Source organism: Rattus norvegicus, chromosome 3 (assembly GCF_036323735.1).
Source record: "Rattus norvegicus strain BN/NHsdMcwi chromosome 3, GRCr8, whole genome shotgun sequence".
Classification (NCBI taxonomy): Eukaryota; Metazoa; Chordata; class Mammalia; order Rodentia; family Muridae; genus Rattus; species Rattus norvegicus.
Window position 1 is genome coordinate 129,733,730 of NC_086021.1, and position 15,534 is coordinate 129,749,263.

Here is a 15,534-nt window from a genome sequence, read left to right on the forward strand (position 1 = left end):
TGGAGGTGACCCATAATAAGAATTCTCCTCTCCCAAACCCTTGAGATGTAAGTCAGACATGAAGGATTCACATAGTCTCAGGAACCTCAAAGTGGGGTCTTTGGCTTGGGGGGTGGGAAGATCCGGAAGAGAAAGCTGCCAGCAAACAAGGCCTGACTCTTCTTCCCCATGTGACTCTGAACCAATTGTCTTCACCTCAAAGCATATCTGGGACCTCTTGGTTCTAACTCCAAATACCCAGGTTGGGTCAAATATACATACTTGGTTCAGGCAGCTAAGTCAGAAGGCTAGGACTCTGTGGTATAAATATAATTACCAATAGGCCTGGGCTGCTTATGGAGCGTGTGCTGGACAAATATTTGCCTCAGGAAGTAGCCCCATCAACCTGTAAGTGAAAGATGCATCCTCTTTGCCCCCAACAACCACCTCTGGGGCTGCCTAAATGCAGGTGTTAGACATCAATCAAGCAGATGCAGGGACTCTGCCACTGGACTCTTCGACAAAAGTGCGTGAGGCTCTGACCTGCGAGCTGAGCAGAGCTGAGTTTGCGGACTCCCTAGGCCTCAAGCCCCAGGATATGTTTGTGGAGTCCATGTTTTCTCTGGCCGACAAGGATGGCAATGGCTACCTGTCCTTCCGGGAGTTCCTGGACATCCTGGTGGTCTTCATGAAAGGTGAGGAAGGAGAGAATAATTGTCCAGACAGAGGTGGGGCACTGATGTTGAAGTATGGCTGACCTATTGGAGATGGAGAGTCTGAGGCTTGGTCTTCAACTATGGCAGATGCCTGGTAGTCTAGAAAGGGTTTCTAGAGGTTGGGTAGGTCTCTCCTCACAGAACCCTCCTTCCAGGCTCCCCAGAGGAGAAGTCTCGCCTCATGTTCCGAATGTATGACTTTGACGGGAATGGTCTCATCTCTAAGGATGAGTTCATTAGGATGCTAAGGTTGGTCCTCACCAGTGGGCAGGACAGGGAATGCCATGGGGAAGGGGCCATCAATGGGATAGCAGAAGTATAAAGGGGAAGTAGGGGGCATCCTCTTTATCTTTGTAACCGGAGCCTTCTAGAACTAATAGGAGGCTTGGAATTCAGCGAGCTGGGACTCTTATGGAAGCCAATGAGCCTTTGTGTCTGGGCTTGGGACCTGCTTCCAACCCTAGGTCCTTCATCGAGATCTCCAACAACTGCCTGTCCAAGGACCAGCTGGCTGAGGTGGTGGAGTCCATGTTCTGGGAGTCGGGCTTCCAGGACAAGGAGGAGCTGACCTGGGAGGACTTCCATTTCATGCTGCGCGACCACGACAGCGATCTCCGATTCACACAGCTCTGTGTCAAAGGTGGGGCTGCCCGGTCATCAGGGCTAATTTACTTGTCTGGTATAATTCCTATATACTTTTAGGAGCCCACAGAAATACTTTATTTAAAAACCAGAAGAAAAGTCAATATAATAACGACTACATGATATGGATTAGTGGATTATAGTCTTTTATACCCATGCAATTATCAAATGATACTGCTAATCTATTTTTATCTGTATGGAGAAAGGGGCCCAAGAAGACGAAATGCCCTGGGCTTATGAATGTCTCCTGGCTGCTGCAGTGGGTGGGGTCAGGGTGGGGTTGAAGACTTTTGTTTGTTTGAGACAGAGTCTTGCTATGTGTATGGTGGGTGGCCTGGAACTTGTAATGTAGACTAGGCTGGCCTTGAACTTGTGGCTGTCCTCCTGCCTCTACCTCTAAAGTTCTGAGGTAACTGATGTGTGCTACTACACAAGTCTTCATTAGGAGACGTTGCCTGGAACCCTGCTTCTCCTGGCTCCTAGCCAAAGCCACCCCACCCTTGCACCTCTATGCTTGGAGCAGGGAGAAGACAATGTCTCTTTGTTACCTCTCTATTTGGACCAGGCTATGTTCTCCTCAGTTGGGTTGCATGGTTCGGGTATATTTGGGGTTTAGTCCCCCCAACTCCCACCCTATCTTCTGGTTAAGTGCTCTCAGTAAGCGTTTGCTGAGTACATCACAGTCTATCTCTTTTGTCCTTCCTGCTCCTTCTTACCATACCTGTGTCTGACTCACATGGGTGGAGGGCAGGGTCTCAGAGAGGGAAGGGACAAATAACAAGCAGGGGGTCTGTGTGTGGCCTGTTCTGAGCTGTCACATTGTCTTCGTGATTCTTCTCGGGGCATGTTGAGACCAAACACAGTCCTTCCCAGATTATGAGACAAGTGGGGGCTGGCAGCACTGCTGAGAGACAGGAGCGAGTTGGGCAAGATGTGAATAGACTTCGGCATGAGGCTTCCTCTGGCCCGAGGGCAAGGGAAGCTGCTGAAGAGGAAAGATGAGTTTGTAGCTTTTCCTACCAAGCCAAGATGATGGGCACTTGGGCCTAAGGGTGGGCAGAGGCCAGGGAGGCACCAGGAAGTGAGTCAGGCTACACAGTTGCTGGGATATTCTGCCCTGGGATACGGAGGCAAGGGACTGAGGATCAAGCAGAAGGTTAACTATGCGTGGTGTCTTGTTTCACTTTTAATCATCACCGCGTTTTGTGTTCTCTTCTGATCTTATTTGGTGAAGGTTTCGCATGACAGAAAAAGGCACAAGAATATTACAAACAGTCCCTCTCTTTTCGGCAGCCCCTCCCTTTTCGGCAGAATCCACTCTTCATTCCTATTTCGACACATTTGCTGTTTACTGAGAATTGGAGAGTGAATGTCTGTACTTGGTTTTAATTACTTGATGTTAGAGTAGGTAGGATCAGGTGGTTAAGAGCTCTTGTAGAGGACCCAGGTTCAGTTCCCAGTAAGCACGTGGCGGCTCACAACCGTTTGTCACCAAGTTCCAGGGCATCAGATGTTCTTGTTTGACCTCCTCAGGCACCAGGCACGTGTGTGATGTACATGGATACATGGATATGAGCACCAGCAAATGTAACCTTAAAACAAGCAAACCTTTAAACACTTGTGCTTCACATAGACCAGTTTACCATGAGCCAAGACATCTTTGGGGTTGGCTCAGAACTTAGAAGCCCCTTGGAGGCCCCAGACTTCCTAAGCACTTGAACTTGTAGCTTGGCCTTGCTCTGCTCAGCCCTGAGAGATCAGTGAGAGGAAGTCTCCAGGGTTTATTGTGAACAATTCCAAACACAGAATAGAAAGAGTTTTGAGCGACCTCCCTTATAGCTATCTGTCACTGACAGGTGAGTGTAGCTCCCAAGGGGGCCAAGAGCTGAGGCTTGGGTACCCTGAGGCATGAGCTCTTTCTAATGGAGCCTTTCTACAGGCTTGGGCATAGGAAGAAGGGGACACTGCACTTTGAGCCAAGCTCTCCTAGACTCTGGGCTCTGAGCTGTTCCCTAACCAAGCTCTGCACCACCCACAGGGGTGGAAGTGCCGGAAGTGATCAAGAACCTCTGCCGGAGAGCCTCCTACATCAGCCAGGAGAAGATCTGGTAAGCTCCCATCTGTGCGTATTGGGTAGTTGTCATTTGCCAAGAACGGCTGAGGTTGGCCTCCCCCTCCCCACTATCCTGTGCGGCACGGTCATGCAAACAGAAAAGGGCCCCACTTCCTCCAAGTGGACAGACACATCCTTCATCAAGATAAGGAAAATGTCTGCTGAGTTTCGGCAAAGCTCGCTTACTGCCTGGGCCAAGTGTCCTCACCTGGGATGTATGCCCTCTGTGTGTCTGCCTATCTGTGGGAATCTTGCTGTGCTGAGTGGATGGTTTTGATCTTTCCCGGACAGTCAGTTTGGAGGTAGAGCAGGGCCGCAGGGGTCAAATGGTACCCTTTGCCTTTCCTTCCTAGCCCTTCACCTAGAATGAGCGCCCATTGTGCCCGAAACAATACGAAGACAGCGTCATCCCCACAGAGACTGCAGTGCCCCGTGGACACGGACCCTCCTCAAGAGATTCGACGGAGGTTTGGCAAAAAGTATGCCTGCTGTGGCCCCGAAGTCTACGCATCCCTCCAACAATCCACTGCGTGGTTCAGGGCAGTCTGCTTTATGGGCGGATATTCCCTGCCCCACAATACTTTGGTGCAGCGAGTCTGGCGCACCATACTGATGCATCTTAGAATGGTAGGGAGGGCAAGGGAAACTTAAGGATGTTTTCTCCCTTTGCCTGGGGAGTCAGGAGGGCCTTTACAGAGGGCCTGCCCTAATTAGGTTTTGTTGCTAAGACAAAACCATGAGTACAAGCAACTCCGGGAGGAAGGGCTTAACAGGTTACACTCTATCATAGAGAGGCCCAAGGCAGGAGTGAGAAACGGAAACCACAAAGACACACTGGTTCTTGGCCTGCTTCCTCTAGCTTGTTCAGCTCCCTTTCCTGTCCAGCCTAGGCTCACCTGTCTAGGGATGGCACTGCCCATGGTCGGCTGGATTTGCTGACATTAATAAGGAAAAACTGCTCCACAAGTATGCCAACCAGATACCAAGTGTGCCAAGTTGACTGCTCAAGCTAACTGTGACAGGCCTCTTGAGTCTTCCAAAGCCTCACTGTGGGTGCCTGGTAGGAACTACAAACAGGGAGAGGAAGGGACTGTCTGTGAATGGACCCTGTTGTAGACAGAGTGTATCCTCGGAGATGAAGTAACTACTAGGATGTTAGACCTCACTTAGACAGTGGGGCAAAGCCTTTGGGTCTGTCCTTCCCAGGCTGTCCCTTAGAGGCTCCCCCTTGGGGTAGCAGGTTTCCACTGGTATTGAGCTCACAAGCCAAAGGCTAAGGTTTCCTCTCTTCCAGGGTAACTTCATTCCAGCCCTTACTGTTCACTGAGGCGCACCGAGAGAAGTTTCAACGCAGCCGCCGCCACCAAACCGTGCAGCAGTTCAAGCGCTTCATTGAGAACTACAGGCGCCACATTGGCTGTGTGGCAGTGTTCTACACCATCACTGGGGCGCTCTTCCTGGAGAGAGCCTACTGTGAGTGACATCATACCGCAAGTCTGGGGCCGGGAATTGGGGCTTATTGTGAGTGACACGCACCCCGTTGTGGGGTTGGGGGAAGGGCGGGCTGCAGTAAAAGACAATAGCGTCGCCTACAACTGCACCGGTTCCCCCTCCACAGACTATGCGTTTGCCGCGCACCACAGCGGCATCACCGATACTACCCGTGTGGGCATCATCCTGTCCCGAGGCACGGCGGCCAGCATCTCCTTCATGTTTTCCTACATTTTGCTCACTATGTGCCGCAACCTCATCACCTTCCTGCGGGAGACCTTCCTCAACCGCTACATTCCCTTTGATGCCGCTGTGGACTTCCACCGCTTCATCGCCTCCACAGCCATCATCCTTACAGGCAGGGGCTGCGGCTCGGGAGTTCTCTTGGTGCCTTTTGCCCTTGCTGGCTTCCTCTCCTCTCGCACTCCTCCCCACCGTCATTTGTACCTAACTTTAAAGCAATTTGGGGTGCCTTCTCCACTAGGATGGAGTTAGCCAAGAGCCCACCCTTCCCTGACTGGCTTTTCTCGTATTTTCGAGGGCATCCCTGCCCCAACTTCCGACAATCTACCAAGACTCTAGCACAAGGATGCCAATGATTGCTTTCCTAGTTCTTTTGCTTTGAAACGGATCTGTGAAAGAAACCATAGGGATGTGCTTCCAATCATCTAATTTTAGACTCATGTGGTTGTGTTCGGGGGCTTGAACGGGGGAGGAGCAGGAGGTTGATTACAGGTCAGCAACCCAAAGGTGCTGTTTCGTTCAACCCTGTTTGCCACTTGAATGTGTCGTGCACCCTCACTTGGCTGTCCCTGGGCTAACCACCATGTCTGGTCTCTCTTAGTCTTACACAGTGCTGGCCACGTAGTGAATGTGTACCTGTTCTCCATCAGCCCCCTCAGTGTCCTCTCTTGCCTCTTCCCTGACCTCTTCCACGATGACGGGTAAGTGTGTGTCAGGAGTGAATTTCTTGAAGGGAAAGGATAAATCTTCTTGGCCTAGAGGACAGTGTCCCTTTCTGGGATAAACTGGCAATGAGCAAGCTGAGCCACTGGCAGGAGGAGAGCCTGGTGACTAGGTCGTGCTGCTCCTCTGGGAACTGGAGGAGAGGTCCCAGAGACCGCTCCTCACTGCTTTGCTCTGTCTTCCGCACAGGTCGGAGTTCCCTCAGAAGTATTACTGGTGGTTCTTCCAGACTGTGCCAGGTGAGAGCCCCTCCCTTCTGTCAATGTCTGGGCTTCACTCTAAACTCTAGGCTCTGGGTTCTGTCACTGAACAGCTAAACCTTCTCAACTCTTACAGTAAGCCAAGCTCTGTCCTCTGTCCCCGAGGACACTCCTTGGTTGTAAGACTTAGCTTGACTGCATTCTAACTCCCCCAACCTTGGGCTAGTTCCTCCCTGGAAAGGGCTTCCTGGACCCCAATCTGGACCAGCTCTTAGGGGATTGGGAGTAGGTCCCTCTTCATAATACATCTACCTGTCATGACGTTTGCTCTGAGGAATGCTGTGTCCCAGCTGCATGGGAGAAGACTTGGCTTTTTATTAAATTAGACATAAGTCCCTACCCACACGTAAGATTTCTTGACAAAGGTCACGGAAGGTGGGTGGGGTGGGGGGAGATAGTCCTAGCTTCCTACAATCAGCTGCGTCAGAGCTAATAGCTGTGAATCTATTAAGACTTGTCTAAACCTATTTCTATTTCAGTCCGTCCCCTCTTGGGAGTAATGTATTTCCTATGCACGCCTTTCTGTGAAATACAGCAGGTTTTTTTTTTTTTTTTTTTTTTTTGTAATCCTACTGCTTTGAACTTCAGAGGGCGCTTGCTGACTTTAGCACACTGGGATTTGGTGGATAAGACTGTATTTATGCTCCTCTCTCTGCTCGCAAGTTTACAGGCTGCGGTTCAATCCCTTCTTAACCTTTGCTTTTCCACACATCAGGGCTCTAATCTTCCTAATTACTGCCCCTCTCCTCCTTGATCACTGGAGGGTATTCTGGGTTTCCACACCCCCCCATCCTGGCTCCAGCATTACCCTCTCTGTACCCCTGACATGGGACCCTCCATGAAAGAGGATGGGGCTTTCTACCAACTCCAGGCTGGACAAAGAACTCTGGCCATTTGCTGGGTTAGTATGGCCCCATGCACAGGTTGGTTCAGAGTTCCTGTCAAGTCCTCTGATATCCAAGTGGGTGGTGCAGTTTTATCACCCTGGGGACAGAGCCTGATAGGTCTGTCCATGTCATCTAGAGATTTCTGTGCATCTAATTCATTCAGCACACATTTCTACAAAGCCTGCGGTGTGCCAGGTCTGGCAACAGGGAGGAGGCTCAGTGGTGAGGCAGCCTAGTGTGGTCCTTGCTTTTGAGGACCTGAGGGTCAGGGAAAGGGGTGACATTTAAAAAAGATGTAAAGACACGAGCAGAAAGGATTACAGCTAAAGAAGATGAATAGGCAATGCTGAATTAGAAGGCATCTATGACCTGGGCATTGAACTCAAGTTCAAGACCACTTTGTCACCCCTCCAGTTTGGATAGAGTAGAGAGGGACCCTGACTGAATACCCCAGGACACCCTCCACACGGCACTGTCCCTCAGTCTCCTGCCTCCTGTCCTCTTCACAGGTCTCACTGGGGTCCTGCTGCTCCTGGCCCTGGCCATCATGTATGTCTTCGCTTCCCACCACTTCCGCCGCCGCAGTTTCCGGGGCTTCTGGCTGACCCACCACCTCTACATTTTTCTCTACATCCTGGTGAGGGTTTTTGGCCATGGTCCAGGCCTTTGGGGTATGTAAAAGATATTCCGTGGGAGGCCATGAAGGCTGGGACATTGATTTTCCATCCCCTTAGTTATTTCACGTATTCGTTTCTCCACATCCCTCTACAAAGATGGAAATTATAGAGTGAGGCTCTCCAGTAGGCTGGCCCCATTATGCGGCTCTTGGAAGAGTCCCTCCTTTCCGTGGGTTTTTTTCTCCTTCGGTAGCAGCCCTGCCAGGCTCCTCCCCCTTCCTCACAGACTTCCCCACACCATTTCTCTCCAGTTCTTCTCTACCTTTGAGCGGCTGGATTTTGGTTCCAGGGTGGATTTCTTGCACCTTAAGCAAGAATTACTCTTTCAGAGAAAGTTTAAAGGGTTCTGTTCTGTTCTGATCTCAACTGAGAAAGCATCAGCCACATCATCCAGCCAAAGAACACTTGTAAAGTTAATGAGGTCACTTAAAACACCAGACAGATTGCTGATAAGATGAACTTTAGACTCCACCTTGTTAGGTTTTGGACGGAGCAATTGTTTCAGGAGGACGCTGAGACAGATGACTGGAGGAGAAGGAGATTATCTGAAGTATTAACAACACCATGGACAGACAGACAGACAGACAGAGGTACAGATGGTCTGGGCTCCAAGGAGAGAGTTCAGGTCCTGACACCGGAGACAGAGTGGCTTGGGCCTGTGAAGACACTCAGAGGCTAGGTGGCAGAGGAAGGGATCTCTTACACCAGAGCCTGCAGCCAGGAGGAAGCAGAGAAGGGAACAGAGAACAGATGTGGCATTCTTCTGATGTAGACTCACTCTCCAGGAGATGTCATGACACTGGCCTGTCAGCTAACTCAGAACTTAGAGACAATGCCTGACAGTATCTGTTGGAGAAGGCCCAGGCAGAGGCTGGATTCTACCTGTGCTATTCTTACCCACCTATAATGTTTCCTTCTCAACCCAGGCTCCATGTCTTCTTTCTTTCACATTCCCTGTCCTCTCCTGATCCCTTCATCCTCCGCTGTGTTGTCATCAGCTGATTCACCTCAACTCCTGAGCCGACTCTGACCTGGGTCCCTGTGCTATTACCCAGATTGCCCACCTCAGGCACACAGTATTCCCCAAAGGGCACGGTGCCCAAGTCTGAAGGCCTTCACTTTTCCTACCAGATGATTGATGGCTTGGCTGCTAGCATTCAAAGAGCCCAAGCCCCCATGACTAGCATTTTTATTTCCTAATAGAGTATACAGGTGTCTCCTTTGTTCTGAGATTAGGAATGTACCACTGCCTGGTGTGGCCTGATCCTGTTGTCCTTCTCCCTCCTCCCAGATACAGCTCTGTCCTCACTAACAGCTGGGATACACACACACACACACACACACACACACACACACAATACACACACAATACACATACACAGAACACACAACACACACACAGCACACACACACTCTTGCCTGTGGTTCAGCACTTTCTGATTCTGAAATAACTATCTGGCTTGGCTTCGGATATTTCCTAGAACTGCTGATGTTTATTTCCAAAGAATCTCTCCCTCCTCTGGGAGCTGTGGTTAACTAATTTCCTCCCTTCCCACTAATTTCTTACCTATCCAATAATGTGTGGGGCCCTAGGGTGCTGCCTACTGCTTCTGCTACGAAAATGTTTCTTGTTCCTGGTGATAAAATGGTGGGAAGACCCAGTAGAGTGGCTAGCTTGATCCCCTAAGTCCCAGACCGCTTCCTGACTCAGTGCTGCTTGTAGACATCACTAGGTTGCTGGGCAGCCCTAGCCTGGCAGACTGAGAACATGGGTAGGGAGATCAGGACTAAGTAACTTCTCACTTATCACAGGAGGTGGAAGGAGGCACTTGGCTGTGGGCAGAAAGGAAAGTTATAAGTAAACGACTCCAGTATAGAGCAGACCCTGAGAAAGAATGTCTATGTTAGCAATTCAGAAACTGATCTCCCCCCACTGTGGGGGAAAGATTAAAAAATGTGGAACTCTTGACTGGGGGAGGAATTCCTGAACAAGAGACCTGATTTCAATTAAACAGATGGCAACCGAGGGTCTCTTCTGTCTTAGTTCTGAGGGAAGTCCAACAGGTAGCAACTCAAAACCCTACCTTTAGGAATTTAGAATTTGCCGCAGAGACCAGTGCCACATGCACACTGCACAGAAGGAACTGCTGAGCAGAATGGTCAAACAGTAAGCCATAGAAAGCCACGGAGTAAAGGTTTACTTACTGGTCAGGGGTGACTTTGAGAGAAAATGGGACATAGGCCACAGCTTCATAAGAGAGCGCTAAAGAGTGACAAGGCTGACTGGAAACTGAAGAACAATCCAGGTAGCAGGATCTAGGTAGAAGGGCATGCACGCAGATGATAGACTTTTCGGGGGACAAAGGAAACAGGCCTGGGTAGCAGCAGGACATGTAGGGCTGGCTGATAAGGCAGAATGGTTACGTCTTATCAGAGCCATGGACATGGTGGAGCATGGAAAGACAAGAGCAGTGAGGGAGGAAACTAGGCTTGGACCACACCCATGACTGGGGGTGACAGATGGGGCCAGCAAGGATCTGAAAACTGAGTGGCCGGAAAGGCTGAGGCAGGACCAGAAGAACACTTGCTGAAGTAGCAACTTCACCGAGGTGAAGAGGAGGTCACTAGTGTCGCAGGCCACAGAGAGGAAGCAGGCACGCGTGACCTAAAAGAAAACCTTGTAGTAGGGCCTGACAGCACATGTCTCCAGTCCCAGCTACTTGGGGGACTGAAGTAGGAGGATTGCAAGTTCAGAGCCTGCCTGGTCTACAGAGTGAGTTCAAGGCCAGTTTAACTGAATCGTTAAGACTTCCTCAAAACAAAAAGAAAGAAAAGAGTTTGGATGTAGCTCTATGGCTAACACTTACCTAGCTCGTCTAAGTCTCTAGGCTTAAACCCTAGAGAACAAGAGAGGGAGGGAGAGAATCTTGGGTGGGGGTGGTAACAGCCAGGTCATTTCATGGAAAAGATAGACTAGTTAGGTGTTCTTAGCCACCAAAAGGTAGGATAAATAGGATGTCCTCTTCCCAACCAAGTGTGTATCCAGCAGGCACTATGAAAAACCAAAGCAATGCTGGCACAGCCCCTGCCTCCTCAGACCATTCAGTCTGATATGCATGGGAATGAGCAAAGGCTGATCATGGATGATGGCAGATTAACGAGGAGATATGATGAGACTGACGTAAGGCTGAGGAGGCACCATTTCTGCTGAGGCTTGGGAAGGGGGATGGAAGTTGCCATGGGAAGAACTGGGAGCAGGAAGCACAGGCTTCCCCTTAGCCCTGTAAGAGCAACTATTCTGAACCCAAAGGTCGTGTATTTAAAGAGCGGAGAGGAAGAGTCAGCTAGTACAGTTCTAGAGGCCAGAGCGCTGCAAGGCCAGAGGGTATAATGGGAAGGCTTTTTAGACAGAAGGCATGGTAAAAAGGGACTTCAAAAGGTCACACTGGCCAGGTGTGTTGATGCAGGCTTGTAAATCCTGCACTCAAAAGGCTGAGGCAGGAGGATCGTCACAAGCTCAAGGCCAGCATGGGCTACATCTGAGATTCCCCCCCAAACCCTGCACATGCTCTCCAATACACACACTAGGTATCTTACAGAGTTCAGGTGGGAGTCAATTTGGCTATGTCTGGGATGGTAGAACTCCTTTGGAATGCTTTGGAGGATGGAGGCGACAGAGGCTGTTTAGAACCTAGATGATGAGGTGGGGAATGGATGCCCCAGTGGGGAAGTTCCTAGGGTCTAAGGCCAAAGCTGGCCCCACAGTCTGTTGCATGCACCCCTGGGTCTGAGCCATGTTCTCTGGTCTGTGCAGCTCATCATCCATGGCAGCTTTGCTCTGATCCAGATGCCCCGATTCCACATCTTCTTCCTGGTCCCCGCCATTATCTATGTGGGGGACAAGCTGGTGAGCCTGAGCCGGAAGAAGGTGGAGATCAGCGTGGTGAAGGCTGAGCTGCTGCCTTCAGGTAAGGCCTGGAGGTTGTAAGGAAACCAGCTTGGCTACTAAGGCAACTGACAGAGCACGAACAGTGCCCAGACCACCCCAGTCTACTGGCCTTGCCCAGTGGAGGCGGAAGGGGCCTGGAGTCACTGGGAGGAATAATTTGACAAGAAATGTTCTTTGCTAGAAGATTAAGGCCTGCTTAATACAGAGAGTGGAGCAGACTGGGCCAGGCTTCCCCTGTGCCCCGTGTATCCCCCAGCTCCTCCTCAAGGCAAGGCTCTATAAAACAATGTCTACTTGTTATCAGAGCTGAGGTTGGAGGAACTTTCTGGAGACCATACTGTTGCTGGTTCCAAGACAACAGTTTCTTGCATCATCCCTTCCCAGGAGTGACCCACCTGCGGTTCCAGAGGCCCCAGGGCTTTGAGTATAAGTCAGGGCAGTGGGTTCGAATTGCATGCCTGGCTCTGGGAACCACCGAGTACCACCCTTTCACACTGACTTCTGCACCCCACGAGGACACACTCAGCCTGCACATCCGGGCAGCTGGACCCTGGACCACCCGCCTCAGGGAGATCTACTCACCCCCAACGGGTGACACCTGTGCCAGATACCCAAAGGTGCCCCAACTTCAGATATCTATTCACTCTTATAACCCCAGCATCCCAGGCTCCCCATTGTACTGCCCCCTTCCACAAGCCAGAGACTGGCTATCCCAGAAAAGACACAGATCCAACCCTACCCTGTATCTTTCCTGATGTTGTATAACTCCCTTTCCCAACTGTTTCCACTCCGGGCTTCAGAATGATGGCCAAGCTGAATTTAAAAACCACTGCACTCCCTACAGCTGTACCTCGATGGACCATTTGGAGAAGGCCACCAGGAGTGGCATAAATTTGAGGTGTCAGTACTAGTGGGAGCTGGAATTGGGGTCACCCCCTTTGCCTCCATCCTCAAAGACCTGGTTTTCAAGTCATCAGTCAGCTGCCAAGTGTTCTGTAAGAAGGTGAGTACCAGCCCCCATTCACCTAACAATGGTTGCATCTCCTGCCTCCGTTCCTGTCACTGATGTCCGGACAAAGAGGAGTTGGTCTGAAACCCATAGAGGGGCAGTGTGTTGCAAAGATGTCCTGACAGCAGAATCTGTATACTGAAGACTGTAGGCCCCCACCCAGGTTCCAAGAGCTCCTTCATAGGAGTGCCCATGCAGGAGTAACTTGTGGGAGTCTCCCCAGGAAGGGCTGAAGGAAGGGAAAACAAAACAAGCAAGCAATGAAACCACATTCCCTCATCCAGAAGAGGCCAGCCCTTGGATCACCGGCTAGGAGAGGGAAGGGTGCCTTTAGGGTGGGGTACAAGTAAAACTGGCTTAGGTCTCAGGATCCGGGGAGGTGCTGAGGTAGGACTTGCAGGTGGGTTGGCCTAGCAACATAGCCAAGGCTTCAGGCCCCCTTTTCTGTAATTCTGACCCAGTGGCAGGCTCCGGCTTGTCTCTCTGGGCCTGGCAGGTGAATCAGGTGTGCTGGAATGCGGCAGGCAGAGGCCCAGCCTACATGCTGCCTGCACTCAGAGGGTGTCAGCTCCTTTCCTGTCCTTGTCCAGTGCCAGCTCTTCTCTGTTCCTTCATTTGCAGCAATTGGCTTATTGTCTTGAAAGCTTAAGTTGGCTCCCCACAGGGGGTCCTCCTTTTTTTAAAAATCACATTTCAGGTAGCTAAGGATCCCTAGGGTGGCAGTTCTATGAAATGCCTTTTAGCTCAAAAGTTCTGCCTCTAGTCAGCTGCTCAGACTAGCAGCACCCACTGAAGGAAGTGCTAGGGTGGACTTGGCTTGAGAAAGCTGCTTGGAGCTGATAGACTTTCAGCTCCGTGGTGGAAGGCTCTTTGGTCTGGTGAGATTGCTTCTCACTCCCACCTCTCTCTGTCTAAGGTCAATACATCTCTGTATTGAAGCTGGGCCTACTTCCTGTACACTTTATTTCCTAGGTGTCTAGGGGCGGGGACAGACTAGCTAAGGGCAGAATCCCATGTTGAGATGCACCACCTGTAGGGAGGCAGACCCTGAGCTGGCCCTGAGCCCCAGTGTGTGTCCTCAGATCTACTTCATCTGGGTGACAAGGACTCAGCGGCAGTTTGAGTGGCTGGCTGACATCATCCGGGAAGTTGAGGAGAATGACAGCCGGGACCTGGTGTCTGTGCACATCTATATCACTCAGCTGGCTGAGAAGTTTGACCTCAGGACCACCATGCTGGTAGGCCAGGGCCAGCCAGCCATGACAGGCGGGGCGCTCTCAGGGTCGAGGGTTGGTCCTGGCCATGACCTTCCTCCCCCATCTCACTCCCCAGTACATCTGTGAGAGGCACTTCCAGAAGGTGCTGAACAGGAGTCTGTTCACGGGCCTGCGCTCTGTCACCCACTTTGGTCGCCCTCCCTTTGAGCCCTTTTTCAACTCTCTGCAGGAGGTCCACCCCCAAGTAAGTCTACTTCATATCTTAGTTCTCCACTCCCTTGATCATCTGGGGGCTAAGCAAAGTTCAGTCCTATTCTATCAAGGGAACAATTGGCCACTGCTGAGAATCTATCTCTTGGGAGATTAGTAAGTTATAGACTAGAGCAACATAAAGGGCCATTCTAAGGCAGGAAGACAGTAAAGGAGGAAGGATGAAGGGCACAGAGATTTGCCAACTCTGAAGCCTAAGTTCATCCACTAAACAGAAGAGCCCAATAATACACTATACACTATACACTCAGGGCTACACTTACCGTTGCTACTAAGCCAGCTCTTTTCCTGGATGTGGGACTAATTTTTATGGTGAACAGTGAGTGGGCTGACCACAGATATCATATTCACCAAGCTGTCCCTCATTTGAACATTGGTTTGGCTGGACCTTTTATACCGACCTAGCACTCATAACATTGAGCTAGACTGTGAGCCAGCCCTCACTACACATGGTACAAAATAAATCTTCAGTGTGAACACTGAATGGTCTTTAACAGGACCAAAACACTAGCCTGCACCAGGAGCATGAACCTGGCTATTGTTTTGAATACTGACCCAGCTATAGCAGCAATTGTGTTCCCCTTTGGCTCTTCCTCCTCCAACAGGTGCGAAAGATTGGAGTATTTAGCTGTGGTCCCCCTGGCATGACCAAGAACGTGGAGAAGGCCTGTCAGCTCATCAACAAGCAGGATAGGACTCACTTCTCTCACCATTATGAGAACTTCTAGCCAGCAACTATGCCCACTCTGCCCTGCGAGGACAGCAGGGGCTTTGGCCTGTGCCTCAACCCAGTGCTCTTCCTTTCTGGCCACCTCAGCCTTGGCCCTTCCCACCTGCCAACTTGATCCAGACAGCCATGCTCAGGCATCATATGTGGGCTCAGAGATCTCTAGGGCCAGAGTGTGTCGTGAGCTGAGCTCGGAGAAAGAGCAATGTTTAAGAACTACAGGTTCTGAAGTAGGGGAGGTTTGGGGATGGGACAATGTGAGAGTCGCAAAACTTCAGCAGACAACCTGTCAAGTGTGTGTAGGTAATTGAGTCTGAGTGTAGTATGGATGCTGGCATCTTTGAGTCCTCTTCACTCTGTTCTTCCTGTCTTCAAAATGGTTGGGAGATGTCTAGAGTAGCCAGGGGCCACTTACAGAAAGACCAGCCTAACCGCACAACTGATCTCTCGAACTTTAAAATGTAGTCAGACCCTTCTGTACCCACTAACCTCCTGGAGCAGTGCCCTCCAGACCTCTCTCCCTCTCTTTTGCAAATAAACGGTGTTTCCCTCTTCGGGGGTTTCTTTTTCTTTCTGTCTCAGGTTAGGGTGAAGCTAAGGAAATCATCCACCCAGTGGGCTTTGCCAATGT

General features: G+C 50.7%; 1 protein-coding gene across 2 annotated transcripts in view; it reads left to right on the forward strand.

The window, feature by feature from the left end:
- Duox1 (dual oxidase 1) overlaps positions 1-15,457 on the forward strand; it is a 35,062-nt gene extending 19,605 nt beyond the window's left edge. Inside the window, exons 19-34 of one of the 2 annotated variants that reach the window (XM_006234829.4) lie at positions 449-674; positions 851-944; positions 1,160-1,335; positions 3,376-3,445; positions 3,804-3,929; positions 4,745-4,923; positions 5,069-5,299; positions 5,786-5,885; positions 6,097-6,146; positions 7,564-7,691; positions 11,546-11,699; positions 12,065-12,297; positions 12,525-12,683; positions 13,772-13,927; positions 14,022-14,150; positions 14,782-15,457. In XM_006234829.4, coding sequence (XP_006234891.1) covers positions 449-674; positions 851-944; positions 1,160-1,335; positions 3,376-3,445; positions 3,804-3,929; positions 4,745-4,923; positions 5,069-5,299; positions 5,786-5,885; positions 6,097-6,146; positions 7,564-7,691; positions 11,546-11,699; positions 12,065-12,297; positions 12,525-12,683; positions 13,772-13,927; positions 14,022-14,150; positions 14,782-14,904 — 2,334 coding nt within the window. In that variant the 3' untranslated portion in view covers positions 14,905-15,457. The remainder of the gene's footprint in view (positions 1-448; positions 675-850; positions 945-1,159; positions 1,336-3,375; positions 3,446-3,803; positions 3,930-4,744; positions 4,924-5,068; positions 5,300-5,785; positions 5,886-6,096; positions 6,147-7,563; positions 7,692-11,545; positions 11,700-12,064; positions 12,298-12,524; positions 12,684-13,771; positions 13,928-14,021; positions 14,151-14,781) is intronic. The other variant, NM_153739.2, reaches the window with a different exon arrangement.
- The last annotated feature ends 77 nt before the right edge of the window (positions 15,458-15,534 follow it).